This window comes from Danio rerio, chromosome 6 (assembly GCF_049306965.1).
Source record: "Danio rerio strain Tuebingen ecotype United States chromosome 6, GRCz12tu, whole genome shotgun sequence".
Lineage (NCBI taxonomy): Eukaryota > Metazoa > Chordata > Actinopteri > Cypriniformes > Danionidae > Danio > Danio rerio.
Window position 1 is genome coordinate 20,157,501 of NC_133181.1, and position 22,064 is coordinate 20,179,564.

General features: G+C 35.9%; 1 protein-coding gene across 2 annotated transcripts in view; it reads right to left on the bottom strand.

Moving 5' to 3' along the window:
• The window catches only part of mtmr14 (myotubularin related protein 14), a 28,439-nt gene extending 16,185 nt beyond the window's left edge, over positions 1 to 12,254 (bottom strand). For both annotated transcript variants that reach the window (XM_009302320.5, XM_002662387.8), the window contains exons 1-8: positions 11,549 to 12,254; positions 9,334 to 9,482; positions 5,051 to 5,159; positions 4,582 to 4,657; positions 1,540 to 1,600; positions 1,247 to 1,369; positions 711 to 784; positions 515 to 585 (exon numbers count right to left, since the gene is read on the bottom strand). In XM_009302320.5, coding sequence (XP_009300595.1) covers positions 515 to 585; positions 711 to 784; positions 1,247 to 1,369; positions 1,540 to 1,600; positions 4,582 to 4,657; positions 5,051 to 5,159; positions 9,334 to 9,482; positions 11,549 to 11,638 — 753 coding nt within the window. In that variant the 5' untranslated portion in view covers positions 11,639 to 12,254. The remainder of the gene's footprint in view (positions 1 to 514; positions 586 to 710; positions 785 to 1,246; positions 1,370 to 1,539; positions 1,601 to 4,581; positions 4,658 to 5,050; positions 5,160 to 9,333; positions 9,483 to 11,548) is intronic.
• Between the last annotated feature and the right edge of the window lie 9,810 nt (positions 12,255 to 22,064).

Below are 22,064 nucleotides of genomic sequence, written 5' to 3' on the forward strand. Positions count from 1 at the left end.
ACCACAATACCTGTAAGGGTAAATCTTTATTTAACTGATATTACATTTTTATCAAAAAAGTTTCCCATAGATGTATTGTTTGTTAGGATAAGACAATATCTTGTAGAATATTTGAAGAATCTAGATGCTGAGCGTAGAAAAAAATGTAAATACAGCGAAAATCAACTGGAAAGTTACAAAGCTCTTTGCCATGAATAATGTTGAACTAAAACTTATTTTGTTTATTTATTTACGGTATAAAAATGTATAAATTTATTGTTGGAATGTGGTTTTTACTACATATTCTAATGATTTTGGCATTAAAAAAGCACTACAAATTTACCCATGCACCTTAAGAATGATTTTTTGAAGTACTATAATAATTTATTCAAAAAATAACTGATTTCTTGGTAAAATGTTATGCAAACTCTGCTTCAAAATAAGAGTGAAATAGTTAACAAACAGCAGTGTTTTGAATAAATATAACCCATGGTTAAAAACAGTGTGAAAAGCGCTAATCTATCCAAACATGCACCTGATTCCAGTTGAAGACAAGTCCTTCTGCTGTGTAATCTCTGTCTTTATATTCCCTGAAGAATTCACATCCTGAAAACAATGACAAGGAACTATTACTATTATAGCTACAATGTAATGCCATCAAATAAGTAGACCAGAAGACTTGCTCAGTAAAATTAAATCAGCAAGAGCATAAACTCATGCAAGATCCACACCTGGATAAGGCACAGAGAGTAGGGTGAAGTCAGCATAGCGTTGGGCTTTGTCCACCTTTTCTGAGGAGGTCACACTAAAGACAAACAAAAAATTGTTCAGGGAGTAAGATAAAAAACAAAAAAAAACGTCAAAAAGTCCACATGCAATTGCATCATATTGAACCCTATGACATTGACCAGGGTCCAAAACTAACTCCTGCAAGGTCCCAACTCCCAAATGTAGGATAATTCTCCATAATAAACCTGTTCCACTGTTCTGGAGTGCACATTTAGGCAGAGAATCCTTCCTTTTATCATTTACTGTCAACATTTTATACTTTGGCACAAAATACAAAATGAGATTCAATACAAAGATTAAGAATTGATTGACAATTGGCTGGTAGACGAAAAAGTTCATTTTGGGCTCATTTTGGATACTGGACATCCTCCATAATTTATGGCACACACCACTTACTAAAAGTCACAAAATGGCACGTCGTATTTTAACATCTCTAGACGAAGCATTCTAACATGAATGTAACAGAAAGTTCACTCACTTGAGGCCAAACTTGACCTTCTTATTCTCCACCATGAGGTCACAGATGTAGCGTACAGACAAATACTTCAACAGCTTAATGTCAGAGCCCCTAACCTTATCAAACAACTGTGAATCACCATTGCTGTAGAGTGAAAAATAAAGAGCAGAAAAGATTCTTTCAAAACATACAAAAAACAGCAGTTAATTCACAGGAGCATGCCACAATCACTCCTTATGTTCATAACCATCTGTGTAACTCAATCATTTTAGCCTCTTTTTTGATTTGTGTTCCTTGCAGACAGTTTATCTTACCGAACTGCACAGTCATCTTCCAGAACCTCTTCAGCTTCACCCAAAGAGTCGTCTGTACCCCCTGCAACAATTTCAGGTTAAATCCGATGCAATCCAGCAAGCAATTTTCTCAGCTACTGTACATCTATAGTTGCAATCAGATTTATTAGCCCCCCTGTTTATTTTTTCCCCAATTTCTGTTTAACGGAGAGAATATTTTTTAAAACACATTTCTAAACATAATAGTTTTAATAACTCATTTCTAATAACTGATTTCTTTTATCTTTGCCATGATGACAGTAAATAATATTTTAATAGATATTTTTCAAGACACTTCTATACAGCTTAAAGTGACATTTAGTGGCTCAACTAGGTTAATTAGGTTAACTAGGCAGGTTAGGCTAAATAGGCAAGTTATTGTATAATGATGGTTTGTTCTGTAGACTATCAAAAATATATAGCTTAAAGGGACTAATAATTTTAACCTAAAATAATTTCTAAAAAATAAAAACTGCTTTTATTCTGGGCGAAATAAACAAATAAGACTTTGTCCAGAAGAAATAATATTATCAGACATACTGTGAAAATGTTTTTGATTTTAAACATCATTTAGGAAATATTTAAAAAAGAAAAAAAGTTCAAAGAGCGTTGAATAAGTCTGATTGCAACTGTATATTGCCCCACAACTAAATCTCTCTTGATGATCAAATTGTGTTGCGGCTGCATTACTTTGAATGTGTGTATTTTAAAGTACATCACATTGTGTGTGTGTGTGTGTGTGTGTGTGTGTGTGTGTGTGTGTGTGTGTGTGTGTGTGTGTGTGTGTGTGTGTGTGTGTGTGTGTGTGTGAAAGAGAATCAGGCACTAACATGAGCTGCAGAGTGTCAGAGTAGAGCTCATTAATATTCACAATCATTCCAAATATGGTCAAAAGAAGTTTTTCAATCTAGGGCTAATTCATGTTATTATAAATGAACATATAAAACCATACCTGGTTGCCTTTTTGCTCTTATCTAAGCCCCATACTTGTTTAGATATCTGTAAAAATTTAAAGGTGCAGTAGGTGATTGTCTTCAGAAACATTTTATGTTGTGCTGGATAAAAGTCTCTTCATATTATGATAGCACTGATTAAAATAAATGATCTAAATGTATTTGTATGTATTTTTATATTCTGGTTTAGGCCTAATACTGAAAAATGTTCATCCAACTAAAAATTGTCGAGCCGACAAATAACTTAATTGTGACAGGTAACTTAAACTGTCTGTCAACAAATTTAAATGTGTATTTCTGCGCAGCCTCTTTACGCAGACAGATACAAAATTTGCACATACACATGAAGCATGGCCACCCCACAGCTGACAGAGAGAGGCAAACTCTGCATCAATCTGACAGACTTCTTTCTAAAAGACCAACGTGGCCTTGTATCTATGAAAAGAAAGATTGTTTTTGGAAGGGCTTCTGCCAAAAATGCAGAATCTTTTCTAAATCCTGAATCAATCTCGCAATTCTTTTTCGACACTGGAGGGAAATGGCATTATGCAGTTCAAAACAATGATCTGAAGGATGACACCAAGGCTGAAGTATTACTTTTAGACAGGTATGTTTTAAAACTATTTTACTCAGGCAAAGCTTATGTAGATTGTATTCTTTTTAAGGAATGGGTTCTGAATGGGTTTATATGAACAGAGCTATTTTTCAGCAATTCTGGCAAAATACTGACTTCACGGAGTACCTTTTACAGCATCAATAATACAGTCGGTAAATAAACCTAAGCATTTAGTTGTTCAAGTCTAAAACAGGCAATGTAAGAGGATCAGCGAGCACAACTGAAAATGAAAAGTCACTCATTGGCTTGGTAATGTAGGTGTAATGTAAAACGATGACAGGGTATTTCTGTTTTTAGCACTCCTTTTCCTCTGATCTCATTTACATTTAGTTGAATAACGAAACGCAAGTAAATATCGCTCTTCGGCCTAACCAGCATTACTGAGGTGTAAGTTTGATTTATATTTGCACCATTCATTCATTTTTGAACAGTGACAGCCTGTGGAATGCTTCCACTCTATCGTTACTTTGACTGTTTAGTCTGAAATAGCGTGTAGGTATGACTTCAAAACAACACTAGCACTGTTTCATTGACTGTGAACATTCATTCATTCATTCATTCATTTTCTTGTCGGTTAAGTCCCTTTATTATTCCGGTGTCGCCACAGCGGAATGAACAACCCACTTATACAGCAAGTTTTTACGCAGCGGATACCTTTCCAGCCACAACCCATCTCTGGAAAACATCCACAAACACATTCACACACACACTCATACACTACGGACAATTTAGCCTACCCAATTCACCTGTACCGCATGTCTTTGGACTGTGGGGGAAACCGGAGCGCCCAGAAAAAACCCACGCGAACCGGGGAGAACATGCAAACTCCACACAGAAACGCCAACTGAGCCAAGGCTCGAACCAGTGACCCAGCAACCTGCTTGCTATGAGGCGACAGGACTACCTACTGCGCCACTGCTTCGCCCTGATTGTGAACAATTTTGTATTTTATAGTCATTGGCTGAAAATATAATTTCACTATTTAGAATTTGCAAACAAATACTTTTCTGAAATTATATTATTAAGGAGAAAGTCTGAATGTGCAAATATAAAACCAACTTTACCCCAATGCCAGTTTTGGGGCAATATAATTCCTGCTCCCGCTGACCTATAAACAACTACACTGGACAAAGTGCGTGTCTCCATAGAGTTTTCTAACTGGAGTTTTCTAACTAGTTTTCTAACATGTTAGAATGTTTTCTAACATGATCTAGTGTTATATAAGGTTGTCTATCGTCATCAGCTTTGGAAGGTAGAGGATTGATGTCAATTTCAAAGCTATTATGCTAACGCTAGCATTCTGGCAGATCACCTACTGCACCTTTAACATTTTGAATTGATGCACTTTATGGCACCTTTAAGATTTGTCTTTCTGTCTGTCTTCCAACTTTTGTTGTCTTCAAATTGTATTGTTGGTAGTGTAAAGAGGAAAACAACACAGAGCTGAAAGTGTACCTGAAAAAATGTAATTGTATCCAGTGCGTCCATAAAGTTCACCCCAACCGGCTAGTGTAGAGGATCGACACACATGCTACAACACAAGAGTAATAATAAGAGTTTAGGGCTGCCAAAACAAAACCACAAATCTGAAAAAAGTGCCCCTGGAAAAGCTAACTACAGAGGAGACTGGAAACTGCTTTGAATCTCCCAGTAAATTATACCAACCTTTAAATTCAAAGGCTGAGTCCAGAACTCAACACTTCAGTACTAAAGAATCCCGACAGCCAGATTTCACAAGAAAAGATTCAATCTGTTATTGATTCTGTGAATTATCTATCAATATATTTTATGGGCATGTCCGACAAAAATATCAGCAGTTTATTACATCAGCAATGCAAAGCAATAGAAAGCATCTGGCGGTCTAAAGCGATACTATGTTGCAAATACTGCAGTGAAAATTGAATTGGGGCGACAAGATAGTTACCTTTCCATTGTAGAGGATGACAGGGCAGACAAATCTTCCTCTACAACGAGCCATTTTACTGCGATTCACCAGATCCTGCAGCTTACTGATCTGCACTGTACTCTCAAAACTGGGGGAGGAAAAATAAGAAAAAGGGAGTTTTTTTTTAACTAGTATGAGACCAGCATATCAGCTGATATTTTACCATTTGTTTACAAGATCAGTCAAGAATTTTGCCCACTTGTACAATAAAAAATAGTCATAATATAAGCATACACCTTATACCAAAAACATGTCTTCAGATTATGATTTGTAGTTTTAGAACGATAGGATGTATACAATGCTCAGCATATATGAGTACACCCCTCACAAATCTATCTTTTACATTCATATTTTTAATAGGAATATTTTTAAAATTCCTATTAAAAATGTAATATTTCTATAGGAATATTTTTTATATTTTTAAAAATGTATTGTATTTGTGCATATACACTTGAGGTCAGAATTATTAGCCCCCTTTTGAATTTTTTTGATTTTTTAAAATATTTCCCAAATGATGTTTAACAGAGCAAGGAAATTTTTACAGTATGTTTGATAATGTTTTTTCTTCAGGAGAAAGTCTTATTTGTTTTATTTCGGCTAGAACAAAAGCAATTTTTAAATTTTGAAAAAACATTTTTGGGACAAAATTATTAGCCCCTTTAAGCTAATTTTTTTCCCGATAGTTTACAGAACAAACCATCATTATATTATAAAAAAAAAAAAAAAACAGGGGCATTAATAATTCAGGGGGGCTAATAATTCTGACTTCAATTGTACATTAGATTAAGCAGTACTGAAACCAAATCTGGAGCTTATCTAACAAAATAACTTATAATAATGGTCCGAAAACTAATACACCCAAATATATGTCATAGAAAAATATAAAAAATACAATTTCAAAAAATAAGAAAAATAAAGAGAAAAAAATGTTAAACATTTTGGTAACATTTTGTAGGCTGAAATTTTTTTGCAATATTTTGCTTAAATTTATTTATATTATCTTTCAATTTCTAAATATGTTTAGTGAGTAAGATATTATTTTAATAAATATACCTGTTTAATAAATCTGTTTAGTTTAAATGCACCAAAATACATTGCCTTTATTCACTGAGAAATTCATTTTCAAAATGTGGTGTATTCAGTTATGCTAAGCACTGTATTCAATAGTAAGTCTTCCTACAGTGCCCTTAACTACAAATGTGGCAATGCACAATGAACCAGTGCAAATAGTTTACAAGTGATTGAGTATACATATATATATATATATATATATATATATATATATATATATATAACTACACTGCAGTTCCATCTTTCTATTTTAGCATTTAAATGAACAATTTAAAAGAAGAATTCTGTAAAATCTCATATGCAAGTAACAGGTTTGTTGCTCACCTCATTTGATTTTCTCTCAAGAACAACCTAAATTCATCACAGAGTATATTGTACATATCAAAGTGGTATTTGGGTAAACTTGAAAAATGATCTTCAATTGTGTTTCGCTTTTATACAGTTTCTTTTGAGGTTTGTAACATTTCATTCCTTCACTAGCCTTGATGACCTTTCCAAGAGCACTCTTTTATAGAACACTGGAAGACTTCTACACGTAAACATATATGTGTGTAAATTTACAGGCCAAAGGTTATCCAATCCTTGTTTTGTTTTAATGTATTTATCATTTAATCTGAGATGTGGTACAGTTTTGCTTCCAACAAAGAGCTTTTGTGTTGTTCTGGGGATCTGGACTCTGGACAATTTTTGTGCCTAGTTCTTGACTTTCTCTACCAATATGTCCCTGTCAGCTCCTCTGTCCTATCTACTGCAGCTCAAGCCAACAAACAAATCAATAAAAAGAATGTGTATATATTTATAGTCCAAAGAAAATAGTATGACATTCTATCTAACAGAAAATTACAGCATTTAAATTTGTCATGTTGGAAATGCTGAGCCATATATTAAATATATCAAGGTAGTAGGTCGTAAATGGTCAGATAATATGACATTTACACTTACTAATACAATAACAAGCATCCAAATGTATTATTTAAAATTTATTGTATCATTAACAAACAGAAGTATTGCTGACAAGCTGTCTGTTTATCAGATTACGCTCAATATGTATGCTGAAATGTCATTTGACTGTCAATGGCAACAAATTACAATTTTACTGAAATACCATATATAAAAATCAAGTATTTGTAGATTTTAAGACATGTCGAAGAAAACACACTAAAGGAAATTTCTGATTACATTTACTCACACAAATTTTGTTTCATTCTGAGCTGAAATCTTTTTTATTTATAAAATTTGAGAGAATTCTGTTCCCTCCACTTAAAATGTACTCAATCAGAACTCTATTATTCATTCATTCATTTATTTTGTTTTTCAGCTTAGTCCCTTTATCAATCAGGGGTTGCAACAGCGGAACAAGCCGCCAACTTGCCAATCCAGCATATGTTTAATGCCCTTCCAACTGCAACCCAACACTGGAAAAACACCCACATACTCACACAGCATGGCCAATTTTGCTTATTCAAATCACCAATACCGCATGTCTTTGGACTGTGGGGGAAACCGGGGCACTTGGAGGAAACCTATGCGAACACTGAGAAAACATACGAACTCCACACAGAAATACCAAATGACCAAGAAAGGGCTCGAACCAGCAACCTTCTTGTTGTGAGGCGATCATGCTACCCACTGTGCCACCGTGACGCCCTAATTAAGAAAATAATTAAGTAAAAGATGTTTTCAATGGAGATGCAAAAATGTATTATTAAAAGTATATTTGTGTAATGAAAACGAATGTTCTCACCTAATCAAGCAGCATAAGGGTGTGTAAGGGTGCTTTCACACCTGTGAATCGATTCAGTTGTTCCGAAACAGAGATTAGAATTGTTACATTGTTGCTCTTTGCTCTTGGAGCGGTTCGCTTTCACACTGCAAAGTTTCTAATCGGACCAAAAGAGCTAAAACAAGTCACGTGCGAGTAAACTCTCCTTACATTGGTCAGAGTGTCAGGGTTTATTTTGCAGCGTCACGCTCAGCTGTCAGGAGAGGTGGTGGTTTGGTGGTGATTGACAGGGTGCGCGCGCATGACGTGTCTGAGGGAGAGACACGGTGGGGAGGGGTGAGAAGGGTGCGCGATGATGCCTATTTGAGGACTGGGAGAGAGACACGAGATTACCGGGAGATCATCACTTGTTTGCGGGCATCCGGAGACTCGCGAAACTTCCCGCCCTACTCATAATTCTCTCTTCATATAGCCGTAAGCCTGTAAACACTGTGATATAACCGCGCTCGGATCGGATCGCTTTCTCACTGTAATCAAACCGCTCCAGGGTTCGTTTCAATCGAGCCGAGACCACCTCATTCAAGCGATCTCGGAGCGATTACTTTGGCACGGAACAGAGCGCGATTGCCCTGTTCACATATGCCAATCGAACCGCGCTAACTGGGCAAACGAGATACGTTCCGAAACAAAAGTGTAGGTGTGAAAGCACCCTAAATTATAATAGAAGTTTTATTCTTCTAACAGAGCAAGGAATATTTCATATTTTAGAAATAATATTTTTTCTTCTGGAGAAAGTCTTATTTCGGCTGGAATAAAAGTAGTTTTAATTTTTAAAAACCATTTAGGTCAAAATTATTAGCCCATTTAAGCATATTTTTTTTCGATTGTCTACAAACCACCGTTATACATTAACTTGCCTAAATACCCTAACCTGCCTAGTTAACCTAAATAACCTATTTAATCCTTTAAATGTCACTTTAAGCTGTATAGAAGTGTCTTAAAAAATATCTAGTAAAATATTATGTACTGTCATCATGGCAAAGATCAAATAAATCAGTTATTAGAAATGAGTTATTAAAACTATTATGTTTAGAAATGTGTTGAAAAAAATCTCTCTGCTAAATCGAAATTGGAGAACAAAATAAACAGGGGGGCGAATGATTCTGACTTCAACTTTATAGTTGAATACACTTTTATCAACATAATATTTATTTTTTAAACAAATGGCAAGTTTAACATTGTTAAATGTATATTTATTTTGGAGACAATTACGAGAATAATCAAAAATATATATTTGCTTACTTTTGGTCTAAATGGATTGAGTATACACTGATAATATTCTTTGTGTACTGTAACTAGTTTCTTTCACGAATCTTTTCACATAATAAATATAAAAAACTTCTTCCCAACATTCACTTTCCTCCCAACTCTGTGTCTTCAGTAAACAAAAGGAGATGGTTCTGTTTACCTCTCTTTATTGTTGTCTGAACATTCATATTCCAGGAACACAATCTTCCGGGGGTAATGACCACACACCTCCCCATTGGTGTTGTGGATGATACTGTACTTGTAGTCCCGGTCAAACAGCTCCAGATATCTCTTCTCTATTCTCTCTACCTGAAAAAATACATATAAAAGTTTTGAAGCCTTTTGCGCATCCTTTTTACAGTACCCCCCCCCCCCCCCCCCCCACTTCTTTGCTTGTTGGATTCATCATTTCATTATGAAATATTCACACCTATTAAGGCATGCAAGCCAATCTCCTTTTCTTATTTTTAAAAATAGGGTTCCAATTATTTAAAGTTTGTCTTCTGAGCAGAACTTTACATAGCTTGATTGTGATGCTTTAAATTGAGGTAAATTTGGTTTTATATTCACAGATTCATTCCGTGAACACCACTACTACTTTGAACACCCACGCTACTTTGAATATTCGGTCAGAAATAGCATGCGAGTATGACTCAAAACAACAATATTTAATTGACCACGAACAATGTTGTACTTAGTCTTCGACTGCTAATATGATTTTCCTATTTATAATTAGCAAAGAACACTTTTCTGAAAATATAATATTAAAGAGAAATGAATGTGAGAATATAAATCCACCTTTACCTCAATATGCTTTAACTGATGTTCCAAGCAGAGTCACCTGTTTGTGAATTTTGGAATGGCCCACTGGCGGTATGGGAATCCTTACAGTTCCATTACAATTATTATTCTATTCTGATTAAATGTATAACTATATTTAAAAGTAGGACGATGAAAAGCTGTTTAAGATGCTTTCATCCTGATTTATTTAGTAAATACCAGCGCTACTGCTACAGGTCAATGTATTTACCATAGCAGAAAAGCACAACAATCATTTAAGTGTACAAATCACTGTGCAACCAGTTACACAACCACCACATGTAAAATATGAGGACGATTATGTCATTAACACAAAAGATGCTTATATAATATTCTACAACACCAAAACTATGGTGCTCACTAGGCATGGGACGATAACCCTTTTCAAGGTTTAGTAAAGTCAAGGTTTTAAAACCATCAAACTTTTCTGCTATACAGTCTCTAAGGTATGAGTATGATTTTTGTTAATTGCATTTTTTGTTTTTTTTGTTTTAGGACAGCAGTATCTCCAGCAGAAAAGATATATAAAGGTGCCCTTTTAAATTGTTAAATAAATCAGTGTTTTTAAAACAAATGAAGACAGCAGAAGTCAATAATTGATTCGAATTATTTAGCCTGACATGTTTACTTAATACCAAAATATTACAACGAGGAAAAAGGGGTTGTTTTTCACCCAGATATTTAAAGAGAAAACATTTTTAAAGCAGTAATCTCAATACCGTGATATTTATTCCCAAGGTTATCAGACCGTCAGAATCTTATACCGTCCCATGCCTAGTGTTCACATGTGAATGTTCAAATAGGGTACCCTGAAAACCTGGCCCACATTCAATAATGTCACCTCTCACATTATACATATTTTTTATTGTTAGAAAATCTTTTTTTTTTCCTCCATCTGATCCATGACTGTGAACATCTGACTCATGAAATGTATTTCCCTTTGGAAGTTCCGTACAGTCACATGAGATAGAGGTAAAGTTGGTTTTATATTCATACATTCGTTCATTTAGAAGTCTCTATAATGTTTACCATGTTACTTTGAATATTAGATCTGAAATAGCATGCAAGTGTGACTTGAAAACAACATTAACACTGTTTATTTGACTATGAACAATGTTGTACTTTTATAGTCATTGGCTGCTAATATGATTTCACTATTTAGAGTTTGCAAATAACACTTTTATGGAATTATATTATTAAGGGGAAAGTCTGAATGTGCGAATATAAAACTAACTTTACCTCTATTCACATGAGCTGCTTTTATTTGCTTTCTAAATGTCTTTGTATATAATTTATTTTCTTTTGTAACAATGAATTAAGAAAAAGAAAGTCTTCTAACTTAGAAATTAAGCCAAAGCATTAAAGGCAATTAGCTTTACTTACACCACATGACATTCAAGTTAACTGTGTTAATGCATTTTTAAAAACGCATTAGCTTTTCAACGCTTGCCTTTAATACAATCTGGTAGGTGTTTATTTGTTGATATTTTGTTATCACGTCACTCATTGGCCCATTTCACAGCTACCTGACGTAGGTTTGCGGTGTTCAACCTTACCCCCGGTGTGACCTCCTTCGCCCTGTACTGGCTCTTGGAGAACACATCAATCAGATCGGTTAATTCCTCGCTCCTACTAGCCATCATCATCGAGCCGTCACCCGCCTTCTGCTCGATCCGAACCCGCCCTTCCTTAAAAAGCGCAGCTCCCTGATGCCGAGAGGATCCTCCAGGCCATCCTTTCAGGGCAAGCTTCTTCCTCACAGCCCGTTTTAAGGCACCGGGGCCGGAGCCGGGAACACGTCCCGAGTTCAGGGTCCTGGCAAGGTGATGCCCCTCCACAGCACTGGTGATCAAAATAGCCCGTTGCCGACTGTCTTTAACGACACGAGGAATACTTCAAGGTTTCTTACCACTGTAATTTCATCAGAAAGAAAAAACGAAGAGTTTTGTCCATTTATTAAGAAAACCACGCGTTGCTGTGTCCCTTCTTTTGCTGCCCTCACATCAAAACCCCGCATCCCACTGAAGTGAACTCAACACCCGGTCACCAATCACAGGAAACCCGCACGCTTTTCGACCTCAAGTTTTTAAAACGTCTAGATATCGTTGTGAAGACAATACCTTCAATGTTGCTTACAACGCCAGAACGATCAGTGGTGCGAAAATGCACACGAAAGAGCGCTTTTGTAATACTGCAATGATATTTAGCCGTGTTTGATGTAGCAAAGGAACTTTAACCAGGGCCAGTAGTAAACAGGAAACTGACGTGATCATGTGATCCATACTTCCTGAAAGGTACGTCAAGCGCAAGCGTCACCGAACCGGTTGTCATTTCATTCCCGATAGGTCGCTCTTGCATCGTCTTTTGATATTACTAAATCGTATGTTCGCAAAACCTGTTTTACTATAAATACCAAGATTAACGTTAATAATAAGGCTATCCGGACTCTTTTCCAAAGAGAAAAGTGTGGCTGTTACAACAGAAATGTCATGTTATATATAAAATTAAAGAAATATTCTATAAACTTCTCCACAGATTTTATCCAGCAAAACATTATTTTAAAACATTTAAAATCGGAATTGATGTGAATTGTATTTTTTTGTCAAGAATATGAGGAGACTGCTTTACACTTATTTTGGCATTGTGAATACTCAGTCAACTTATGGAGTGAGATGCAAAAAAAAAAAAAAACAATTAATAACAAATTACAGTGTTCTAAACCTCTCTCATGGTGTGAAAATGTACTTTTTGGCTCTACTGTGTAGTCAAGGGGAAACTAGTTTTTATTTAATTAATTTATTATTTTGCTAACAAAATTTTACATGCATAAATGTAAATTTACCAATAAGACACCAAAGTTTAAGGTATTGATGACTGAATTATGCTTATATTAGTAGTATTAAAGACTAAATAAGAATTTATAGACTAAATAAGAAAGCCCTACCCGCTTTAAAATGTTTAAAATGAACATTATTTATTGGATTATTACATGTACATTTTGTATATTCGTATTTGATTACCCCCTGGCATGTATAATTTTGTGCTGTTAAAATATTATAATAAAAAAAGATTGCTCTTGTTGTTATTAAAGCCATTCCTATCGCGTTTGTCTAATTAAAGAAATAGTTTATTCTACCCTTGTAACCCCAATTGTTATTCCTGTGTTAAAGGCTGTGATTTTAAAGCATGTAATTTTTTTTAAAAGATTAGAAATCTATTTAACAACATTTTATATCCTTTAGCAGTTTATAGAAATAAAATTTCAAATAAATTCTCTAAAGATACCATTCACATACTTAGAACTAAACATTTAAAGTTTCCTCTGTCTTCAAAAACTAAAGAAGTTCAATTTAAAATTTGAAGTGGGATATATCCATCAAATTAATATTTAAAAATTTGATTTATATTTGAGTCTAATAAATGTATGCTTTGTGATGATATTGAAACAACAGATCATTTGTTTTTTCACTGTATGTTTGTGAATGCATTATGATTGGTCGGATGTTTATGACTGGCTTTACCCAAAGATTCCACACCTCAGGGTCTTTAATTTGAATGACATTATTTATGGACCTGTAATGGACAGTAAGGAAGATGCCTTTCTAATCAACAACATCCTTATGCTTGGAAAATTTTACTTACATAAATCAAAATATTTGAAGGTGAAACCAATGTTTTGTGCTTTTTACAATGAGATTTTTTTCTGATAAAAAAATTTCTTAAGATAATAAAAACAAAAAGTGCAATAAATCTTCCATCTTTAATAGAAAAGTATAAATTACAGGAAATCCCCTGGTGCTTTTTATTTATTTATGTTATTTTAAGATTTAGATATGTATATTATTTTACTTATAATTATTTTCTGTAAAATATTATTTGTTCTTTATTTGCACCTGTATAAATTATAATCTTCTTATTATTTTTTCTCCGAAGTAAGACACCTGGTATGTTTTTTAACATCACACAGGACAATGATACAAAGCAGTAATTTCCCATTCCATTTGCTTATTATTATAATGATATAAAATTTGAACAATAAAAACACACTTGGAGTCTTTATCTAATAAAGTAATTATTATTTTTTTTATATTACAATAGAGAGGAACACTATAAACATAGCTGTTAGCAGTTAAAAGTCAGGAAAGGGTACACATTTTTGAAGTGTTTTCTAGATACTGCCAGACAATCTCCCTTATCAGATTCAAAAAAATAAATTTTTGAACATTTGTTGGTTTAAGCTACGTTTTTGTAAAGCAAAATGTGCAGGTGTCATGGGGGTATGTGGTTAGCACTGTCGCCCCACAGCAAGAACGTCACTGGTCCAAATACTGGCTGAACCAGGAGGCTTATCTGTGTGGAGTTTGCATATTTTCCCCATGTCTGCTTGGGTTTCCTCTGGGTGGTCCAGTTTCTCCACAGTTATGCGCTATAGTTGAACTAAATAAAGCAAATTGGCCATAATGTTTGGTTGGCTTAATGAATGGCTTATTCCCTCTTGGAGCAGGAAATAAGCTGAAGGAAAGTGAGTGAGTGAGTGAGTGAGTGAGTGAGTAAAGCAAAATCTGTTGAAGATGGTGACCCATGTTGGAGAGTAACTCATGAAATATATATTTTTTATTACATGAAGTTCTTATTGTTCATTTAAATATTTGTGTCTTACAAAAGACTTAAAGATTTATCTTACAATGAAATCTAGGACCAGAGGCTTGAGAATTTCCTGATAAAAAGGGAACAACTCGAACTTTGACTCCTTAAACGTCGACTTCATTCTGATAATAAAGGCTTGGTGAACATTTTCAGACAAACCACCAGTCAGTGATCTGCGGATATATGAAACATTCACGCATCAGTCATTGGAAAAAGAAGAGGTGAAATGCTTACAGAACAGGCATAAGCAGTTGTAGTGAATTTTGTTCAAAGGGAAATATTCATAATTAATTCTAATTCATATAATAATCTCAATAACATAATTAATTATCATTCATTCATTCATTTTCTTTTCGGCTTAGTCACTTTATTAATCTGGGGTCGTCACAGCAGAATAAACTGCTAGCTTATCCAGCGGATGCCCTTCTAGTCGCAACACATCACTGGGAAATATCCATACACCCTCATACACACACACACTCATACACTACAGTCAATTTTAGTATACACAATTCACCAGTACCGCATGTCTTTGGACTTATGGGGGAAACCGGAGCACCCGGAGGAAACCCACACGGACACAGGGAGAACATGCAAACTCCACACAGAAATGCCTACTGACCCAGCCGAGGCTTGACCCAGCTACCTTCTTGTTGTGAGGTGAACATGCTACCCACATAATTAACTATAATTTATAATTATAATTATAGCTAATAAAGAAATATAATTAATAAATATAATCACAAGCTACTATCAGTTTGGAGGAAGTTAATTAATTTTAATATAATACTGCAGAGCATGTAGCAGAAACCAGCTTGATTAGGGGGACTTTCATTTATGAGCAAAACACTGAAAAACATCAAATCTGATACAAGTAAGATCGTATTAACTACATGAAACAGTTAAACTAGCATAACTGACTCACATTCCAACGGTAGGAAGAGGGTTAAAGCTGAAGCATTACAGAATAAAAGCATTAAATTGTAGCAGTTTAACCATTTTTGCAAAGATTTTAAATTAAGAAGCTGATGTTTTCCTCATGCTGTAGATTTGCTGATTGTCAAGATTATAACGTATAAATTAATGAGATAAAGGTTGACAAGTGCATGTCTGCTACCACTAAGAATTTACATATAGGGCTGAGTTTCTTGAATGAGACTATTAGATGGAGATCATGGGTACCCATTGACCAGGGATATAAACAGTCTGTCAGCCTGTTACTTAAATCTTCTGATAGCATGCTGTTGGTGTGTATGAAGCGCATCCAACATAGCTTCGTTTGTTTGAAGCCAGTCATTAATTATGGGAATGTTGGTGGGTTCTCCTGATCAGAGAAATAGATGGGGTTGAAATCACAACACACACTGAAAGGGATGTGTTGGAAGTGTGTGAAAGGAGTTCAGGGCTATTCTGCCTACATTAAGTCGCAGCACCAAACAGCTTGGTTCTGGTGGCAGTAAGTTTGTAGAAAGCATTTTATTTTCTGTTATACAGAAGAATTGACTACCCAATTACTCTGGCATGTATTTTATGTGGCGTTTGCACTTCCTGCTGCAACTAATGACTGAGAATACACTAACTCATGAACCCCCAGTGCTGGGAAACATCTATACATTCTTTTATTCACACTCATACACACATCACTCGTAAGTTACAGCCAGTTTGGTTTATCCAATTCTCTTATAATCCCATGTCTTCGGACTGTGGGGGGAAACTGGGGGAGGACATGCAAGCTCCACAGAGAAATGCCACCTGGCCCACCTACTTGAACCAGCAACTTTATTGACATAAAGTACCTGAGATGCCAGGATGACCAGAGCTGGGGTTTGAGTGGAAAGTCTGTAGTACTTTCTGCCTGATTGTTTGTGGGATAAATGTCTTGTTGGATGGGCATTTGGTTGTGGTCGGTTGTTGAGTTTGGACATGTGATATTGCCAGTTAAGCCTATATTTTGATATAACCACCCCAATTCCAGTGTTATAAACATCAATCTTTACTGCAAATGGCGGTTCTGGGTCTGGCATAAGAAGCCAACATGTAGATTTTGGCCAGTTGTGTAGACTTTCCTTTTTTTGTTGATCCAAGCCACACCTTGTGTTGCAACCCAGAAAGAAATCAGAGGTTTGGTTAAATTCACACTTTTCAACTTGACACATAACTTGTGTTCTATTAGTCATTTTAATACAGCTCAGACATATTCCATGTGTTAATCATAGAATCAAATGATGGTTCAGCATGTCTTTGAAGACATCATTGATAAATGCCTGGAATATGGACCACTGGCCAGTTCGAATAGCATATTCATAATGCCCAGTGCAGAAGGCTGTCTTTCATTCATCCCTTTCTTTAATTCTGATTAGGTTGTAATCATTGCAGATGTCGAGTTTTGTGAAAAACTTTGCTGTTTTAAAATGTTCTAGTGCTGCAGGAGCTAGTGGAAGTGTCTAACAATGCAATGACGCAGGCCACCATCCTTTTTTGACACAAAGAAGAAACCAGCAGAGGCAGGTATAAGGTAGATGGTCATATAAATCCCTTGTCCAGTTCCTTTCCAATAGAAGCGTTTATAGCTTTTGTTTCTAGTTGAGACTGGGGAAATATTCTCCCACTAGGGGACTTGGTACCAGGAATTAATTCCGTGGCACAATGCTCAGTTAAAATGTAGTTGGGCTCCCTTTTTGTCTGTTGGCTATAGTATTGATAACATGAATAGAATATGAGAGTTATAGGGATTTCTACATATTGATAGTTAAAAGGTTGAATAGCTTCAAAACTCACAGGCAGGGTCTTGTTTAAGGGTTTAATTGAACATGTGGTCTTTATGTGTCCAGACTGACCAAAGTACAGAGGTTTTTGCAGATCCCATAACAAATGTAAAAAATACCTGATGTAATGTAAAAAAGAAACCTGACCTTATGTACATTTCAAAACCTAATAAGAGACTATCATGACACCAAACATTCAACTATTATTCAACGCTCCCCATTTGTTAATTTTTATTTTTTGTTGAGATCAGGGGGGCTACAGGGAAAAGCAATTGTGTACATATGTTCTGCTATTTTATCAATGCAGCAACACACACAGATAACATTAAGGAGGCCAAGTGAGCAACTGTGAACAAAGTAGTAAATGTGTTAATTATGTCAGGGTGAGATTTGATTCCTTAAACAAACAGGTTATCTGCTAAACTTGGGAGAGAATTGTTATGGACTTTGGAGATATCTCAAGGGTAAACATCTGCAGAACAAGCATAAGTAACATGTTGTAAATCTGAGTATGGCTTTGCCCCTGCCATCAGAATATCCTAAATTAATAAATGTAGAACATCAGGGAATCATGACAACATATCACAACATCCTCCAGGAATAGCAACTCAAACTAAAGTCGCCACTAATATTTCAGACTAGCAGGGTAGATTAATCAGTTACACATTTGTTTAAGGACTGACAGCATCCCAAAAATGTGCAGTGCTCATATTTTTAATTTAAAGATGAATATTATTAAGGTGTAATGGAAAAATAATAGAACATTCTCAATGTACTTGGGACTTTCTACTTGATCTAGTGTAAAAACCTGAAGAAAGCCTTTGTTTCTGTGATGACAATTGATTAACCAGGCAAAAATTGATGTAGAGTATTAGTATTATTGTAATACATAAGTATGTGCACTATGTAAAAATGTCAAATAATATGTAATATAAAATAATGTTCTTTATGCCAAAGGGATAACGCCCAAACCCCCAGAAGTTAAGAATAGGGTAGAACTGGTGGGCCAATTTCTAAATAGCAAAAAGGGTTGAAAAAGCAAGTGGTTGACAGAATAATAGGTGAGGCATAGTTTGAGATAAGCACAACATTTCATTGCAAACCTAAGATGGACCAGGTTGGCAAATTCTCATTTTGTACAGTTTTTTTTAAAGCGACAGCTCACCCAAAATTTAACTCCACTTGCATCCTCCACTTGTTCCAAACCTGTTTGAGTTTTTTTATTACTCGAAAAATATTAAAGAATATTAAAAATATTCTATTATATTTTGAAGAAAGATTAAAACCTGTAACCATTGATTTAGAAAAAACAAATGCTATGAGAATATAATTTAGTAAAATAATAATTTTTTTAAATGTTAAAACCTGAACTGCTTAATATTTCTTTGCCTTCTGGAGTGTTTGATGCATAATGAATGAGGTACCAGGTTACTTTTTTTGTTGTTGAAAGTATTTCAGTTTCAGCCTTTATAATATGATTTATATTATTATTATCATTCGATTTTAATGTGTTGATTTAGCTGTTTGTGGAAATAATTTTTTTTTACAAGTAGGACCTTTGCAGCAATTTCAAGTTTTGTTGCACAAGTTATAATTTTGTTTCCACAATTACTTTAATTTAAATGTTTGGCTAAATCATTAAAAATTTTAATGACTTGACCCATAGAAAACACACTATTTTCTCTCTATATGCGCCACACACTTTCTTACAAACACTCCAGAAATCTATTGTGCAATTCTGAGTGTGCTTCACACAGGTGAGTAGGGTAAACAAACCCCTTGTAGAGAAACACTTTTCTCCATATTTACCAGACAATTTCTTTAACTCCATGTTACAAGGACTCAATAAAAAAATGTTTACCTCATAGCGCACCACAAATCTCATTGCAATACTTTAATCCTAAATAGTAATTTTGCACTCATACAATGCACAATATTATGTAAAGTACTTGTATAGCCTGTCTTAGGTTATATGCATAGTCAACTATTTATATTATACATGTAGATTACCACTCCAGTAATTCATTCTGTTTTTTAATTCCTCTTTTAACAAATCTGCATATTGTGTTGTGTAGTGTTGTGTTCATATTTATGTTTATTTTTGTAGCACCATGGTTCTGTGAGACAAGACATTTCCATCCATTGTATGTCCACACATATAACAAAAGGAATGAAAACAAAAAACATGTAGCAAAGTTTGTCAAAAAATTGACAAGGCACCTACATTTACATTACATTTACATTACATTTACATTTAGTCATTTAGCATACGCTTTTATCCAAAGCGACTTACAAATAAGGACAAGGAAGCAATTTACACAACTATAAGAGCAACAATGAATAAGTGCTGTTGGCAAGTTTCAGGTATGTAAAGTGTAAGAGGCAAAACATTCTGTTCTGATGCAGTTAGGGAGTTCATTCCACCAACTGGGCAGATTGAATGCGAGAGTTCAGGAAAGTGATTTCTTCCCTCTTTGGGATGGAACCACCAGACGACGTTCATTCACAGAACGCAAGTTTCTGGAGGGCACATGAATCTGCAGAAGTGAGAGCAGATAAGAAGGAACAAAGTTAGAAGTCGCTTTGTAAGCAAACATCAGAGCTTTGAATTTGATGCAAGCAGCAACTGGCAGCCAGTACAAACAGATGAGTAGCGGAGTGACATGTGCTTTTTTAGGTCCATTAAAGACAACTTGTGCTGCTGCATTCTGAAGCATCTGAAGAGGTTTGATAGAGTTAGCTGGAAGCCCGGCTAGTAGAGAGTTGCGATAGTCCAGTCTGGAGAGAACAAAAGCTTGAACAAGGAGTTGAGCTGCATGTTCAGATAGGAAGGGTCGGACCTTTCTCATGTTATAGAGTGTGAATCTGCAAGATCCAACAGTTCTAGAAATGTGGTCAGAGAAGTTTAGTTGGTTATCAATCATTACTCCACGGCTTTTCACCGTTTTGGATGCAGTAATGGTTGCCCCATCCATCTGGATTGAAAAGTTATGATGTAGAGTCGGGTTGGCAGAAACTTCAAGCATTTCCGTTTTTGTGAGGTTAAGCTGAAGATGATGATCTTTCATCCAGTGTGAAATGTCTGAAAGACAGGCTGAGATGCAAGCTGAAACCGAGGGATCATCAGGGTGAAAAGAGAGGTATAGCTGGGTATCATCAGCATAGCAGTGGTAGGAAAATCCATGTTTCTGGATGGCTGATCCTAAAGATGTTGTGTAGAATGGAGAAGAGAAGTGGCCCAAGAAAAGAGCCCTGTGGTACCCCAGTGTTTAGATGCTGTAGGTCGGACACCTCTCCCCTCCAAGACACCCTGAATGACCTGTCAAAGAGGTAAGATCTGAACCACTGAATAACAGTGCCTGCAAAGCCCAGTGACTCAAGCGTAGATGGCAGGATCTGGTGGTTTACAGTTTCAAAAGCAGCTGACAAATCCAGCAAGATGAGGACTGATGATTTAGAGTCTGCTTTAGCCAGTCTGAGATCCTCCACGACCGAGAGCAGGGCAGTCTCAGTTGCTTGTTGTCCATGAAGTTGTTTTGAGTAAGAAAGTCCAGGACTTGATTGAACACAACTTTCTCCAGAATCTTGGCCATGAATGAATAACGGGATAACAGTCTGTAGTTTTCAAGTAGCGTTTGATCCAGGTTGGGTTTCTTTAGCAGTGGGGTTACCCTAGCCCAGTCAAGAGATGTGTTAATTATGTGAGTCAGTGTTGGTATGACTGCAGGAGAAATGGCTTGCAAGAGATGAGAGGGAATGGGATCAAGCGGACAGGTAGTTACATGGCTAGAGAGCTGAGAAAAAGAGGTGAGTGTGTGTGGTGTTGGTGGTGTATCTTGCATGTTTGTTGTAGGTGCAACAAATTGAGTACTGCTTTTTGCAGTTTTGGTGCAAAAGAATGTAGCAAAGTCATCAGTAAGTGTGGAGGATGAGGGTGGAGGAGAAGGATAAAGGAGGAAGGAAAATGTTTTAAAGAGTAAGCGAGGATTGGTGATGTGTGTAGTGGAGTAACTAGTGTTTGATCAGCGAAGCAATGTCGAGTGTAAATAAGGTCTAGCTGATTACCTGATTTGTGAGTAGCAGAAGTAGGTGCTCTTTTGAGGTCAAAAGAGACAAGCAGAGTCTGGAAGTCAGTAGCTTGAGGTCTTTCAATGTGGATTCACCTGTGAAGTCACCTAGCACCAACAAGGGAGTTTCATAATCAGAAAAAGATGAGAGAAGAACATTCAGTTCATCTAATAAGTGACCTAATGTACCTGGTGGGCTGTAGATGACAACCACATTTACGTAGAAGTGGTGGATAATGGTGGCTGCATGGAATTCAAAGGAGCTGATCTTTGCCAGGGATGGTCTCTGAGTAAATTTCCATTCTTTGGAAATCAGTAGTCCTGTCCCACCCCCTCTCCCTGTTTGACGAGGAGTGTGGGAAAAAGAGAAATTAGCAGAAAAAGCTGCATGTGTAGCAGTGTCCTGTCTCAACCAGGTCTCAGTTAGAGCCATGAGATTATAGTCAGAATGTGTAGCTATTAAGGTAATAAAATCTGCCTTGTTAACAGCAGATTGACAATTCCAGAGGCCCACGGAGAGAGAGAGTTGTGAAATAGCAGATACATGTATTGAACGAAGGTTGTGAGGATTACGCCTGCAGCGTACCTCCCGT